The sequence below is a fragment of the Sinocyclocheilus anshuiensis genome, unplaced genomic scaffold (assembly GCF_001515605.1).
Source record: "Sinocyclocheilus anshuiensis isolate Anshui unplaced genomic scaffold, SAMN03320099.WGS_v1.1 scaffold532, whole genome shotgun sequence".
Taxonomy (NCBI): domain Eukaryota; kingdom Metazoa; phylum Chordata; class Actinopteri; order Cypriniformes; family Cyprinidae; genus Sinocyclocheilus; species Sinocyclocheilus anshuiensis.
The window spans coordinates 1253347-1269716 of NW_015555819.1; the positions used below are offsets into that span (position 1 = coordinate 1253347).

At 34.7% G+C, this 16370-nt stretch overlaps 2 protein-coding genes across 2 annotated transcripts in view; both read left to right on the plus strand.

The window, feature by feature from the left end:
- The window catches only part of LOC107675247 (receptor-type tyrosine-protein phosphatase eta-like), a 43200-nt gene extending 39606 nt beyond the window's left edge, over positions 1-3594 (plus strand). Inside the window, exons 11-15 of the mRNA XM_016469525.1 lie at positions 917-1177; positions 1318-1566; positions 1877-2146; positions 3251-3499; positions 3590-3594. Of these exons, the coding sequence (XP_016325011.1) occupies positions 917-1177; positions 1318-1566; positions 1877-2146; positions 3251-3499; positions 3590-3594 (1034 nt within the window). The remainder of the gene's footprint in view (positions 1-916; positions 1178-1317; positions 1567-1876; positions 2147-3250; positions 3500-3589) is intronic.
- Positions 3595-10175: 6581 nt separating this feature from the next.
- LOC107675248 (receptor-type tyrosine-protein phosphatase eta-like) overlaps positions 10176-16370 on the plus strand; it is a 68757-nt gene continuing 62562 nt past the window's right edge. Inside the window, exons 1-11 of the mRNA XM_016469526.1 lie at positions 10176-10413; positions 10620-10868; positions 11075-11323; positions 11530-11778; positions 11985-12233; positions 12440-12688; positions 12895-13143; positions 13350-13598; positions 13805-14053; positions 14415-14684; positions 15275-15526. Coding sequence (XP_016325012.1) covers positions 10194-10413; positions 10620-10868; positions 11075-11323; positions 11530-11778; positions 11985-12233; positions 12440-12688; positions 12895-13143; positions 13350-13598; positions 13805-14053; positions 14415-14684; positions 15275-15526 — 2734 coding nt within the window. The 5' untranslated portion in view covers positions 10176-10193. The remainder of the gene's footprint in view (positions 10414-10619; positions 10869-11074; positions 11324-11529; positions 11779-11984; positions 12234-12439; positions 12689-12894; positions 13144-13349; positions 13599-13804; positions 14054-14414; positions 14685-15274; positions 15527-16370) is intronic.

The window sequence follows — 16370 nt, forward strand, 5'->3', positions numbered from 1 at the left end:
AATGGCTGTAGCCAGCAATCTGCCTCTGAATGTAAACATTTTAGAAACATTTGATGATAATGACCTTATAAAATGGTATCACCTTTGGTTTTGGAGGTTACCCCAACTCTAAATTTTCCTTTGACTATATCCTTGTTTTCATTAACCAGTTGGGCAAGAAGTAACATCTGTTCTTGCATCTAGTTTGGTTTTCTTTTACGTTTGCATGTATTACTATCAGCCATGATTATTCTACTCTGTTAATTAAAAGGCTTGAGAAAACTCTTAGCTAAAACTTTTATTGCTATTTAGGAGAACTCTTAGTGGTAAGATAAAATGTTTTTTGAATACGGGCCCAGATCTCTGTATGTAGCACTATATGTTGTCAGACTCCTTGTGCAAACAAAAATCTCATTAGATTGTTACAATAAATGGCAAAATGAATGTTTGGAAATGTAAACTGATATTTCCTACGGACACACTTCAGCAAAAGATAGAAATAACTGACTTAAAGCCATTGTAGCTGGTGAAAATACTAGTGTTCTAATCATTTGGGCTATCACTGTATATAAATAAAAGTAAAGTCTGCAAATCTATCTATCTATCTATCTATCTATCTATCTATCGTGAAATAAAGAACAATGTGGTCCACCTTCAGAAGATTAACCGGACAAAATTTTCTTAACAGTTACTCCAATCAACACCGCAACATCACCTGCCCGCTACCCACTGTGGCTGAGGAACTGACTTAAAACCATTTTTTAGCTGGTGAAAATACTAGTGTTCTGATTTTGGCCACCACTGTATCTGACATACTTGTACTCAGTGAGCTCTCAACTAAAAACAAATATTATATTAATTTATAATAGCATTGTTCCAACAGCTATTTTAGTTCATTCCATTACCGCTAATTATTTGCCCTTCTTTCTCCACACAGAACCGGATGTGATCAGGGATCTTAATGTGACTGAAATCACAACATCATCTGTGTTTCTGACATGGAATGAACCAGCTGGAAATAGATCTTTCTTTCAAATTAACTGGACTGATGATAAAACATACAGCCATGTAACAACCAATAACCCATGGTATAACATCACTGATCTGACTGCTGGAGTCAATTACACATTTATCATCACAGCTGTTGCAGCAGATAAATCAACAGAAGGAGAATCAGTGGTTACCTCAAAATATACTAGTATGTTTTCCACTTAAATGTTTCCTGATTTACATACAGTATTAAATGACTGACGCCTTTCATATGTATAAATCTTTACTATAGTAAGGTTTCAGCATTCACATTTTAATTCCCAAATGTCTGTTATTTTTCACTCACAGAGCCTGACGTCATAATGAACCTCACAGCTGATGATATTACAACATCCTCTGTTTTACTAAACTGGACTAAACCGAATGGTCAAAGCTTCCGTTATCGTGTAGAATATGAAGATAAGAATGTGATGACTGAAAACACCTCCATCAAAATAAATAATCTGACTCCCGGAGCACAGTACACATTCAGAGTGTTTGCAGTTGCAGCTGATCATGTGACCGAGGGAAGAGCCAATCAGATTTCACTGTATACCAGTAAGAGCTCTGATTGGATGTTTAATCTGAATGAAGCCTCAGCCCCAAACCATCTCATAATTTCTTCCCTTGAGCAGAAAACTGTACAGCAACATCTTAAGCACTTACAAATGCTATAACTGCTTTATGAATTACTAATTGTATCAATGTTTTAACATGTTTTAACTCTACTTCTGCTGTGTGTGTGCACTTTGGATGGGATAAATGCAGAGCACTAATTCCTAGTATGGGTCACCATACTTGGCCACATGTCACGTCACTCACTCACTTCTTACCAGCACTTATGATTTCTCCTTCTCTCCCCTCACAGAGCCAGATGTAATCAGGAATTTCACTGTGTCTAAAATCACAACATCATCCATGTTTCTGACATGGGCTGAACCATTTGGAAATAGATCTTTCTTTAAACTTAACTGGACTGATGAGAATTTGGACTTGAACAGAAATGCAATGGAAACTAATAACACTTCCTATGACATCACTGATCTGACTGCTGGAGTCAATTACACATTCTGCATCACTGCTGTGGCAGCAGATCAATCAACAGAAGGAGAAACTGTCTGCATCTCAAACTACACCAGTATGTAAAACTATAAAATATCTGTTTTGTGCTACATAGTACGTTATCAGAATTATGCCTTTCTGCAACTCACAGTATACCAGTATGTAGAATTTTTAAATATCTGTTGTTTTCGATGTTCCCATCGAAAACTCCTGTTACACAATAAATTAGAATAATGGCGTGACTATCAATGAAACCTCCATCAAAATAAATAAAACAGATAATGTAATTTTTTAGATCTCAGTATTTACTAAAATGCCATCTAGATTCATTAAATGTTCTGATGGAGTTATTATAAACAATATAATCTTCATTCTTAAAAAAAAAAAAAATTGTATCTGTTTTGAGCTACATAGTACGTTATCAGAATTATGCCTTTCTGCAACTCACAGTATACCAGTATGTAGAATTTTTAAATATCTGTTGTTTTCGATGTTCCCATCGAAAACTCCTGTTACACAATAAATTAGAATAATGGCGTGACTATCAATGAAACCTCCATCAAAATAAATAAAACAGATAATGTAATTTTTTAGATCTCAGTATTTACTAAAATGCCATCTAGATTCATTAAATGTTCTGATGGAGTTATTATAAACAATATAATCTTCATTCTTAAAAAAAAAAAAAATTGATAGCCAAACTCTCTGTACCAGAATAAAGATGGAAAACTATTAATAAAAAAAATCACATATTATTAAAGGGGTCATATGATGTTGCTAAAAAGAACATTACTTTGTGTATTTGGTGTAATGAAATGTGTACTGTAAACTGCATTTGTGAAGTGCAGTTATAAATAAGCATCATGGTAGTATTCCTTTTCACTGAATTTGTTTACTGATTAAAAATAATCTGTCCAGAGAGGATTCATTCAAGTTTCATTACTGTATTAAAATGATGACTGAAATTTTTCACAGTATAGAAATGAGAATTGAGCAGGCAGATTTGATTAATTTTCCTGAAAACAATGTCATAAAGCAAGGAAAGTCTATTGTTATTATTAGTGATGCCTTTTCTGTGAAAGATGTGCACCTTGTATAATTTAGTACAGGTTCTGACCAGCATACTTTTTAATCTCCTCTTTTACCACCTTTTTCATTGACTTCTCTCTTCTCTACACAGGACCTAATGTGGTCAGCCTCGCAGTGTCTGAAATCACATCATCATCTGTGTTTATGACATGGGATGAACCAGTTGGAAATAGATCTTTCTTCAAAGTTCAGTGGGCTGATGATAAAACAGATGCAACTACTAATACTTCCTATCACATCACTGATCTGACTGCTGGAGTCAATTACACATTCTGCATCACTGCTGTGGCAGCAGATCAATCAACAAAAGGAGAAACTGTCTGCATCTCACAATTCACAAGTATGTAGAATAAAAAAAATCTAACTTTCTTGCTATATACAGTAGTAGTAACTATGTAAAACTATAAAATGTCTGTTTTGTGCTACAAAGTATAAGAATGATTCACATGTCCTCATTGTATGTATTTATATTTCACTTGTGTTCTGATTGTTAAAAGAAGAAAAGAAACGAAACAAAAAAACTCAACATTTGTGAATCTCCATACAAAGCTCATATTGAAGATTAAAAATCAAAACACTGCTTTAACATTTGCCAGTCTATTGTTTTCTTTAAACTTCACTGGACTGATGAGAAAACAAACAGAAATTCAACTGAAACTAGTAACACTTCCTATAACATCCCTGATCTGACTGCTGGAGTCAGTTACACATTCTGCATCACTGCTGTGGCAGCAGATAAATCAACAGAAGGAGAAACTGTCTGCATCTCAAACTACACCAGTATGTAATATTATGAATTATCTGTCATCTTCCTTTTTTATATATACTGTAGTTGTAAGGATGCAAAAGTGATTATTGCAACTATATTTAATCTCAGACAGTACAGTATGCTGAGTTTTAGATAAGGGATGAACTTGAAATATCAGATAGATATAAAATGTGTAATGTTGTTAATTAATATTAGTGGAATTTTGTCATGATTTATTGAAGAAGGTGAACTCATCTGAGATGGCAATTTGCAATACCACACATTTAAAAAAGACAAAGAAAGGAAGAATGTACCCAGGGTATGAATTAGGTGGCTGGGAGCCTACAAATTACCTCAACTGGAACAATATGTATCATTATATAAAGTAACATACACATAAAAAAAATGAATATGCAGCATTCCCAGCATAATCAAAAATTTAGGGGTAATGTTAAATAGCAATTATGATATTAAATATAATACAAAAGGTGTGCTCTTAATTATGTGAAGATATCAAAAATATAAATAACACTTTAAACAGTATAGCCAGAGATGAATAGTATTTTCATATTTATTGCCATCAGTGTTAGAAATTAACTTTCCCATAGGGAAATGTTTCCCCTTCAAATTGATTTCCAGGGGCACTTTTAATCTTTATATAGGGCCTTTATATTTTTTCTAACCTTTTTAAAATGTCTGTCATCTTTAATGTTAAATTCTTAAATTTAGTTTAAGAATTTAATGATTTAGTTAATTAAATTAGAATAATAAGACACAATAGGCTGTTAAACCATCTTTGCAATGAAGAGCTGGCACTGAAGCTCCATCTGAAGTTACTTTAATCATAATTGTATAATTCATATAGCTGTTGTAATTTATTTTACCACCACTACATATAATTTACTTTTCTTTCCCCACACAGAGCCAGGTGTGATCAGGAATCTCACTGTAAACAACATCACAACATCATCTGTGTTTCTGACATGGAATGAACCAGGTGGAAATAGAGATTTCTTTAAAATTCAATGGACTGATGAGAAAATAAACAGAAATTCAACTACTAACACTTCCTATAACATCAGTGATCTGACTGCTGGAGTCAATTACACATTCTGCATCACTGCTGTGGCAGCAGATCAGTCAACAGAAGGAAAAAGTGTCTGCATCTCGCAATATACCAGTATGTAAAATTATAAAATATATTTTTCTTGCTAAATAGTATGTTGACAATACTAATTGACTTCTGACCAGAGGTGGGTAATAACTACACTTACTCCATTATGTTTACTTTAGTAACTTTTTGGAAGATGTGTACTTTTAATAGTATATTTATAGGTCTGTACTTTAACTCAAGCACATTCACACAGTTACATTGGGTGACGTTCCTCTTGGTGCTTTATTTTATTGCAATATATGTTAAGAAATGTCTAGTTTATTCCAAACACACTCTCTATTTACTGGGGAATGAGTGATGCTGCATGCTTCAATGATTCACTCTTGTGAGTCAATTTTGTTCGAAGACTTAAACAATTGGCTAAACAGTCTGAAATTGTTCACAGATTAGTTTGAAATATGCATTCAGTTCCCTGCATGCACTGAATCATCTGAAGCGGTCTCTCACTTGTAACAGGACATTTAATAACACGTAGAACATAAAGAGCATTGGATGAAGCGGACATAAACCTACAGTCAGTCAATTGAAACAATTTGCAAATGCATCTTGTTTGCCAGTATCGAAGATCTTTATTAGTTAAACACGTGTGTGCAGTCTGTGAACTATTCCATACTAATGGTAATACATTTTACAACCAAACAGAATGTTACACTAAAAGAACACAAAACCACTACTACAAAGTATGACATTACCAGTTTTATGACATACACCATTATGTATACATTACATAAGCTACAGCGTATGCAATGAACACTCACCAACCTGCGGCCTGTTTGTCTTGAAAAGAAAAGCCTTTGCTTAGACAGAGTTACACATGCTTTCAGAAATATAAATTTGATCACATTTAAAACAACAGATGGAAGATCCGTCAATGTGAATTTGATTTTTTTTGTTTACATTCAGATGTTCAGTAGCAGTCATGAGCATGAGTACTTCTCACAACTCGCACGTGAAGAGTTTTTGCTCATTCATCTCTGTCAGTACTATGAAAACAGTTTTCTAGCAAGACCATTTCGTAGATGTGAACACTGCAGATGTCCTCAGACCTGAGTTTAGTTCGCCTTGCGTCTAAGTTGTTGTTCCCTTTACATACATTTGAATGCAAAACTCTGTGCATTTACTTTATTTTGACATTATCTTGATTAAATGATGTGGGGGGAGGGGGTAAATTATGTTTTAAATATAAAACTAAAATGGCCAGTAAGTGGTGGCAAATCACTTTGTTAATGAATGAGTCATGGAATCATTTGATTCGTTCAAGAGGACTGATTCATTAAGGAATGAAGCAAGTAATTTTATGAATGCAATTGAATCATTCGCTCGGCCGGGACCAGGAAACAAACAGCACTGTGTTGCTCACAGACACGCAACTCTTCTGCTGGGTATTTATTTTGAACATAGTGGTTATTTGCACCAAGTTCAAATAGCAATAGATGCTACTTACACTATGTGCAAACAGCCATAGATTCTATTTACACTATATAAAAATAAAAGTGTTTTGTTAGCGATATGTTATTTACACTATACAAGAGCAAATAACGATAGCGATTCTATTTGCACTATTTAAAAAGTATTATTTTATTTGCAGTAAGTGCAGTAGAAGATGCTGTATTTATAATTATTGCAAATAGTAGTGGATACTTGCACCTCAGTGTTGTAGTAGTCTACATTATAAAACAGTATGAGATGATAACATATTGAGTGTAGATTATAATCTTTATTAAAATTATTAATGGATGTCGCTTGGGTCAATAAAGCCCTACCTACTCCTAACCCTACTACTATACCCTATAAACACTAAATATATGTGAGGTACTTTATTGAAAATAAACGCCTTTCCGATCTGATATGTGATGAGAAAAGGGAAAAGAATGTGAGTTGAATGAGTTTGGAAAAAGGCGGATTCAAACTTGCGTCGAACGCTTTAGAAGTTATTATCACGAGTCTCCCTACGCCACTGCTACCATTGTTGAATATGCGTCTTTTGTATTGATGTCTATTGCAAGCAGACATATGTGGGTGCAGCTACTGTACTCTAAATAGCCTCTGCCAACAAGGTGGGCTAATTGCACTTAAAAGACACTCCATATTTGGAACTTTTTTTGTTGGTGATATAGAGCAAATCAGAAATACTGTCCTTTAATGTAAGTCACTTAATATTAACTTCTTGTATTTGAATTGCATAAAATCAGTTATCACATTTGCAGTCGTGCTAACATTCGGGAAAACAGCACACTTCTTGATTGAAATTGCTTAACTATACCAATGTTATAATTACAAAAAAAAAAAAAAAAAACAAGAACTCATACAGAGAAATGTCACTAGCTCTGTGTGAAAAAAAACTTTACAATAAGATGCTTTTTCAAGATTAGATGTTCCATTGAAGCTGAGAGAAGTTTTGTTGCAGGAAACAAAATTGCACTGCACTGTCATGTTACGACCTTTTCCACATTTGTCAGTAAAATTGTCTTTGTATTACCTTGACAAAAACACATTATGCGCTTGGCTGCCTGATTTTTTTTTCCTGAATTTTTGTGAGTCTTGACTAGCGTCTTAATCCTGCCGGTTGCTATTTGAACAGGCTGCACACATTTTTTTAAAGAGTCAGAGAATCACCAGTTGCCTCATTGGTTAAAAAATTCCAAACATTATACATTAATATAAAAATGAAATAAATTACATTTAAATTCAAAGTAGTCACTTTAGTAATCTAAAATACTTTTCAGATGTAACTGTTATTTGATTACCACCAATTTAAAAGGTAATTATAACGAAATACAGTTACTCATATTTTGTGTTTTAAATACGTAATGATGTTACGTGTATTTCGTTAATCCCCAACCCCAAATATTAGTGCTAGTGATGTTACGTTCGTGAACGAATCGTTATTTTTGAACAAATCTTTTAGGTGAATGAATCGTTCTCATTCACGTAATCCATTGACTCATAGCAGCGCGGCGCCATTAGCAGCGCATGCGCAGATCAGTGAACCGGGTAGCTCTGTGAACTTTTTCATCCTGTCAAAGAATGATTAAACCTCGAGCCAATAGCCTTCGAGTATGAGATGTGACGGAGCATGTGATTTGTTGAATGTAGTGGACGAATACGCCCTCCACTCAACGAGTTTCTTTTGAGTCTGAACGAGATCGAGGGATCTTCTCGTTCGTGAACGAAATGACCGAACTGATACATGTCATTTGTGAATGAGTTGAATGAACTGGTACATGTCGTTCGTGAACGAGTTCAATGAACTGGTACATCTCGTTCGTGAACAAAATGACCAAACTGGTACATGTCGTTCGTGAACGAGTTCAATGAACTGGTACATCTCGTTCGTGAACAAAATGACCAAACTGGTACATGTCATTCGTGAAGGAGTTGAATGAACTGGTACATATCTCATTCGTGAACGAAATGAATGAGAGTGTACCGGGTCAGTCGGCCATTTAGCATGTGAGTCAATCTTGATCAGCAATCAGCAGAAAGCAGATGCAAAGCGCAGTTATAGGTACTGTGCACATACGTTTGTTTATATATTCATAGTTAGCATACAAAACATAACTCCAAGTTTAATCCCCGATTTATGAATGTGTAAATGTCTGACCAAACAATTAAAATGTTAATTATACTTTGGTCATCTGAACAACTTTAGACTTTATTTATTTAATGAGTCGATTATGCACACATTTTAATAAAGTCAAATCAGTTTTTTGTAATAAGTAAATACGTTCGTTGACATAAGACACCTGCTGGTGTATTTATGTAATATGAAGATATGGTCACTAAACGAATCAGTGAACGAATCTGAACTAATCATTTTGGTGAATGAACTATAGTATAAGTTAGATGCCAAGTATATATTTATTTTCTTTTAAGATTAATTTATGACTCTGGATAATCTGAATTTTTAGTTTAGAGAAAAATATAGATGATAGAGATCATGATTCCCCCATTAGACAAACAAACAAGGTAATATGGGCTAGTATAGGTTTTGTTCTATTAATGTTGTTTAATGTTATAAATGAGTCTATTTATAAATGTCCAAAATGTTATGAGTCTATTAAAATAGACTAGAAAATCTGGGGTTAACATCATCTTGGTTTCTGACATGGGATGAACCAGTTGGAAATAGATATTTTTTTAAACTTCAGTGGACTGATGATAAAACAAACAGAAATCCAACAACTACTAACACTTCTTATCACATCACTGGTCTGACTGCTGGAGTCAGTTACACATTCTGCATCATTGTTGTGGCAGCAGATAAATCAACAGAAGGCGATGCTTTCTGCATCTCACAATTTACTAGTATGTAACATTATAAAATATCTGGTCTTTTATATATATTTTAAGGGGGTCATATGATGCGATTTCAAGTTTTCTTTTGTCTTTGAAGTGTTACAAGCTGTTTGTGCATATATAAGATCCTTAAAGTTGCAAAGACTAAAGTCTCAAACCCAAAGAGATATTCTTTATAAAAGTTGACTTCCTAAAACGCCTCAAACACGCCCCCACAAATCTACGTCACTGTGTTGGAAGATTTGCAAAACACCGCCCAGATGTTTACGCAAAGAAAGAAGGCATAACTTTTTACTCTTGCTGTAGTATTGTTGCCGCCGCCACCATGTCGTGGAGATGCTGTGTTTCCTAAAATGGTAAGGGGCGTAACATTTCTGTCACACACTTGAGGTATTCGGCCAATCACAACGCACTGGATAGCTGGCCAATCAGAGCACACTGCGCTTTTAAGAACGATGAGCTTTGTAAAAATCGATGCATTTCAGAAAGGAGTGGCACAGAGGGGCAACAATAATGTACGGTATGTAGAAAATAGTGTGTTTTTGAACCTTGAACTGCGTAAATACATTGCATTACACCAAATACACAAAATAATGTTATTTTTAGCATCGTCATATGACCCCTTTAAACTCCTGAAAGTTGACAAAACAAACTACAAATGGATCATATATTCCCATACGCAACTGTGTGAACAAGATATATATCGTCCTTTGTGTTTATTTTTAGATTTACATTTATGACTTGACCTTCTCTCCCCTCACAGAGCCAGATGTAAGATGTAATCACACAGTGTCTAAAATCACAACATCATCCATGTTTCTGACATGGGCTGAACCATTTGGAAATAGATCTTTCTTTAAACTTAACTGGACTGATGAGAATTTGGACTTGAACAGAAATGCAATAGAAACTAATAACACTTCCTATCACATCACTGATCTGACTGCTGGAGTCAATTACACATTCTGCATCACTGCTGTGGCAGCAGATAAATCAACAGAAGGAGAAACTGTCTGCATCTCAAACTACACCAGTATGTAAAACTATAAAATATCTGTTTTGTGCTACATAGTACGTTATCAGAATTATGCCTTTCACCTGTTTTAGTCTGTTATTCATTTGTCCCACCAGTTCACATTTCCCCCATATGTATTTATATTTCACTTGTGTCCTGATTGTTAAGAAAAAGAAAATAAAAGAAATTGACATTTGTGAATTGCTCTTCTCTCCTGTACACAGAGCCAAATGTGATCAAGAATCTTGTGTCTGAAATCACAACATCATCTGTGTTTCTGACATGGGATGAACCAGTTGGAAATAAATCTTTCTTTAAAGTTCAGTGGGCTGATGATAAAACAGATGCAACTACTAACACTTCCTATCACATCACTGGTCTGACTGCTGGAGTCAATTACACATTCTGCATCACTGCTGTGGCAGCAGATAAATCAACAGAAGGAGAAACTGTCTGCATCTCAAACTACACCAGTATGTAAAACTATAAAATATCTGTTTTGTGCTACATAGTACGTTATCAGAATTATGCCTTTCACCTGTTTTAGTCTGTTATTCATTTGTCCCACCAGTTCACATTTCCCCCATATGTATTTATATTTCACTTGTGTCCTGATTGTTAAGAAAAAGAAAATAAAAGAAATTGACATTTGTGAATTGCTCTTCTCTCCTGTACACAGAGCCAAATGTGATCAAGAATCTTGTGTCTGAAATCACAACATCATCTGTGTTTCTGACATGGGATGAACCAGTTGGAAATAAATCTTTCTTTAAAGTTCAGTGGGCTGATGATAAAACAGATGCAACTACTAACACTTCCTATCACATCACTGGTCTGACTGCTGGAGTCAATTACACATTCTGCATCACTGCTGTGGCAGCAGATAAATCAACAGAAGGAGAAACTGTCTGCATCTCAAACTACACCAGTATGTAAAACTATAAAATATCTGTTTTGTGCTACATAGTACGTTATCAGAATTATGCCTTTCACCTTTTTTAGTCTGTTATTCATTTGTCCCACCAGTTCACATTTCCCCCATATGTATTTATATTTCACTTGTGTCCTGATTGTTAAGAAAAAGAAAATAAAAGAAATTGACATTTGTGAATTGCTCTTCTCTCCTGTACACAGAGCCAAATGTGATCAAGAATCTTGTGTCTGAAATCACAACATCATCTGTGTTTCTGACATGGGATGAACCAGTTGGAAATAAATCTTTCTTTAAAGTTCAGTGGGCTGATGATAAAACAGATGCAACTACTAACACTTCCTATCACATCACTGGTCTGACTGCTGGAGTCAATTACACATTCTGCATCACTGCTGTGGCAGCAGATAAATCAACAGAAGGAGAAACTGTCTGCATCTCAAACTACACCAGTATGTAAAACTATAAAATATCTGTTTTGTGCTACATAGTACGTTATCAGAATTATGCCTTTCACCTTTTTTAGTCTGTTATTCATTTGTCCCACCAGTTCACATTTCCCCCATATGTATTTATATTTCACTTGTGTCCTGATTGTTAAGAAAAAGAAAATAAAAGAAATTGACATTTGTGAATTGCTCTTCTCTCCTGTACACAGAGCCAAATGTGATCAAGAATCTTGTGTCTGAAATCACAACATCATCTGTGTTTCTGACATGGGATGAACCAGTTGGAAATAAATCTTTCTTTAAAGTTCAGTGGGCTGATGATAAAACAGATGCAACTACTAACACTTCCTATCACATCACTGGTCTGACTGCTGGAGTCAATTACACATTCTGCATCACTGCTGTGGCAGCAGATAAATCAACAGAAGGAGAAACTGTCTGCATCTCAAACTACACCAGTATGTAAAACTATAAAATATCTGTTTTGTGCTACATAGTACGTTATCAGAATTATGCCTTTCACCTTTTTTAGTCTGTTATTCATTTGTCCCACCAGTTCACATTTCCCCCATATGTATTTATATTTCACTTGTGTCCTGATTGTTAAGAAAAAGAAAATAAAAGAAATTGACATTTGTGAATTGCTCTTCTCTCCTGTACACAGAGCCAAATGTGATCAAGAATCTTGTGTCTGAAATCACAACATCATCTGTGTTTCTGACATGGGATGAACCAGTTGGAAATAAATCTTTCTTTAAAGTTCAGTGGGCTGATGATAAAACAGATGCAACTACTAACACTTCCTATCACATCACTGGTCTGACTGCTGGAGTCAATTACACATTCTGCATCACTGCTGTGGCAGCAGATAAATCAACAGAAGGAGAAACTGTCTGCATCTCAAACTACACCAGTATGTAAAACTATAAAATATCTGTTTTGTGCTACATAGTACGTTATCAGAATTATGCCTTTCACCTTTTTTAGTCTGTTATTCATTTGTCCCACCAGTTCACATTTCCCCCATATGTATTTATATTTCACTTGTGTCCTGATTGTTAAGAAAAAGAAAATAAAAGAAATTGACATTTGTGAATTGCTCTTCTCTCCTGTACACAGAGCCAAATGTGATCAAGAATCTTGTGTCTGAAATCACAACATCATCTGTGTTTCTGACATGGGATGAACCAGTTGGAAATAAATCTTTCTTTAAAGTTCAGTGGGCTGATGATAAAACAGATGCAACTACTAACACTTCCTATCACATCACTGGTCTGACTGCTGGAGTCAATTACACATTCTGCATCACTGCTGTGGCAGCAGATAAATCAACAGAAGGAGAAACTGTCTGCATCTCAAACTACACCAGTATGTAAAACTATAAAATATCTGTTTTGTGCTACATAGTACGTTATCAGAATTATGCCTTTCACCTTTTTTAGTCTGTTATTCATTTGTCCCACCAGTTCACATTTCCCCCATATGTATTTATATTTCACTTGTGTCCTGATTGTTAAGAAAAAGAAAATAAAAGAAATTGACATTTGTGAATTGCTCTTCTCTCCTGTACACAGAGCCAAATGTGATCAAGAATCTTGTGTCTGAAATCACAACATCATCTGTGTTTCTGACATGGGATGAACCAGTTGGAAATAAATCTTTCTTTAAAGTTCAGTGGGCTGATGATAAAACAGATGCAACTACTAACACTTCCTATCACATCACTGGTCTGACTGCTGGAGTCAATTACACATTCTGCATCACTGCTGTGGCAGCAGATAAATCAACAGAAGGAGAAACTGTCTGCATCTCAAACTACACCAGTATGTAAAACTATAAAATATCTGTTTTGTGCTACATAGTACGTTATCAGAATTATGCCTTTCACCTTTTTTAGTCTGTTATTCATTTGTCCCACCAGTTCACATTTCCCCCATATGTATTTATATTTCACTTGTGTCCTGATTGTTAAGAAAAAGAAAATAAAAGAAATTGACATTTGTGAATTGCTCTTCTCTCCTGTACACAGAGCCAAATGTGATCAAGAATCTTGTGTCTGAAATCACAACATCATCTGTGTTTCTGACATGGGATGAACCAGTTGGAAATAAATCTTTCTTTAAAGTTCAGTGGGCTGATGATAAAACAGATGCAACTACTAACACTTCCTATCACATCACTGGTCTGACTGCTGGAGTCAATTACACATTCTGCATCACTGCTGTGGCAGCAGATAAATCAACAGAAGGAGAAACTGTCTGCATCTCAAACTACACCAGTATGTAAAACTATAAAATATCTGTTTTGTGCTACATAGTACGTTATCAGAATTATGCCTTTCACCTTTTTTAGTCTGTTATTCATTTGTCCCACCAGTTCACATTTCCCCCATATGTATTTATTTTAGCATCGTCATATGACCCCTTTACATTAATTGTCTGACCCACCAATATTTTCTAGTAATTTATAAAAGCAATGTAAAGTTATGTACTCAAGTTACAGTGTAAACATCAGTCTATTACTTATTGATTTGTCCCACCAGTTCACGTTTCCTCCTATATGTTTATACTTTGTGTCCTTTGTGTTTTATTTTTATTTTTAGATTTACATTTATGACTTGACCTTCTCTCCCCTCACAGAGCCAGATGTAATCAGGAATTTCACAGTGTCTAAAATCACAACATCATCCATGTTTCTGACATGGGCTGAACCATTTGGAAATAGATCTTTCTTTAAACTTAACTGGACTGATGAGAATTTGGACTTGAACAGAAATGCAATGGAAACTAATAACACTTCCTATGACATCACTGATCTGACTGCTGGAGTCAATTACACATTCTGCATCACTGCTGTGGCAGCAGATCAATCAACAGAAGGAGAAACTGTCTGCATTTCACAATTTACCAGTATGCAAACTTATAAAGTACATGTTTCATACTACACATCTAATAATCCAAAAATGAGAAAAGACAATGAAATGAACAGAACTGGGTGTATAACTACAAAGGGCAAATGAGGGGGAAAAACAAGGAACAGTCAGGGCTAATCAATTAAGAAATTAGTAACAAACAAATGAGAACATTCTTAGAAACCTTGAAACCAAAGCAGGTACAAAAATACATGGAAGTGGACACCGGGATCAACGGAATGAGAAAACCTGAAAATTAAGAGTCTCTTAACTCAAAATAGGAATAAACATTATATTGATTTCTGACCCACCAATATTTTTTTTTCAAGTAATTTGTAAAAGCACTAGAGTTATTCCCATTTCAAGCACACTTTTATGCTGTTTTTTTTAATTTTTAGTAGAAATATCATACAAAGCTTATGTTAAACAATAAATATCAAAATACTGCCTTACCCCTGCCAGTCTATTGTTCGTTAATTTGGCCCACCAGTTCATGTTTCATCCTTTATGTATTTCTTCTTTGCTTGTGTCTTGTGTGATGGTTTTTTCAAATCATCAATTATGACTTGCCCTTCTCTCCCCACACAGAACCAGATGTGATCAGGAATCTCAGAGTGAACAATTTCACAACATCATCTGTGTTTCTGAGATGGGATGAACCAGTTGGAAATAAATCTTTCTTTAAAGTTCAGTGGGCTGATGATAAAACAGATGCAACTACTAATACTTCCTATAACATCACTGGTCTGACTGCTGGAGTCAGTTACACATTCTGCATCACTGCTGTGGCAGCAAATCAATCAACAGAAGGAGAAACTGTCTGTATCTCACAATTCACTAGTATGTAGAATTAAAACAATGATTTCTTGCTATATAGTAGTAACCATGTAAAACTATAAAATGTCTGTTTTGTGCTACAAAGTATGTTATAAGAATGATTCACATTTACTCCTGTGTGTATTTATATTTCACTTGTATCCTGATTGTTAAAAACAGAAAAAAAGAAAAACTTGACATCTGGAATCTCCATACAAAGCTCACGTTAAAGTAGTAGTTAAAATACTGCCTTCCCCCTTGTCAGTCTATTGTTTGTTAATTTGGCCCACCAGTTCACGTTTCATCCTTTAAGTGTTTCTACTTTGCTTGTGTCTTGTGGTTTTTTCAAATCATCAATTATGACTTCACTGTAAAAAAGAAAAAAAAATCCATAAAATTTACGGTAAAATACGGCAGCTATGGTTGCCAGAATTTTACTGTAAAAATTATGGTAGCAACATTTCAGTTTTTACGGGATTGAATGTAAATTTACATTAAAAATGGTATAATTCATTTACTGATATAATGTTAATTGTCACGTCGATGAATTTAGAGACAATGAAGCATGGGATCCAATTTCAAGCAGTTTATTAGAATGTAACAAAACACAAAACCAACTCAGCAATCAGGACACATATAGAAGGTCAGTCACATAAACACTAAACACCATCATGGTAACACACATGAAAATGAAACAATGCAATAAATGCAATAATAACAACATTAGGTGTAACACACAACCATAATATACAAAACTGATAAGAAAAAACTAAGAAGAAACATAGTTATTTCAACAAAAAACATCAAATTTGAAATGTAACACAGGGAATTCTGGGAATGTCAATTTACGGTTATTCACTGTAAATTA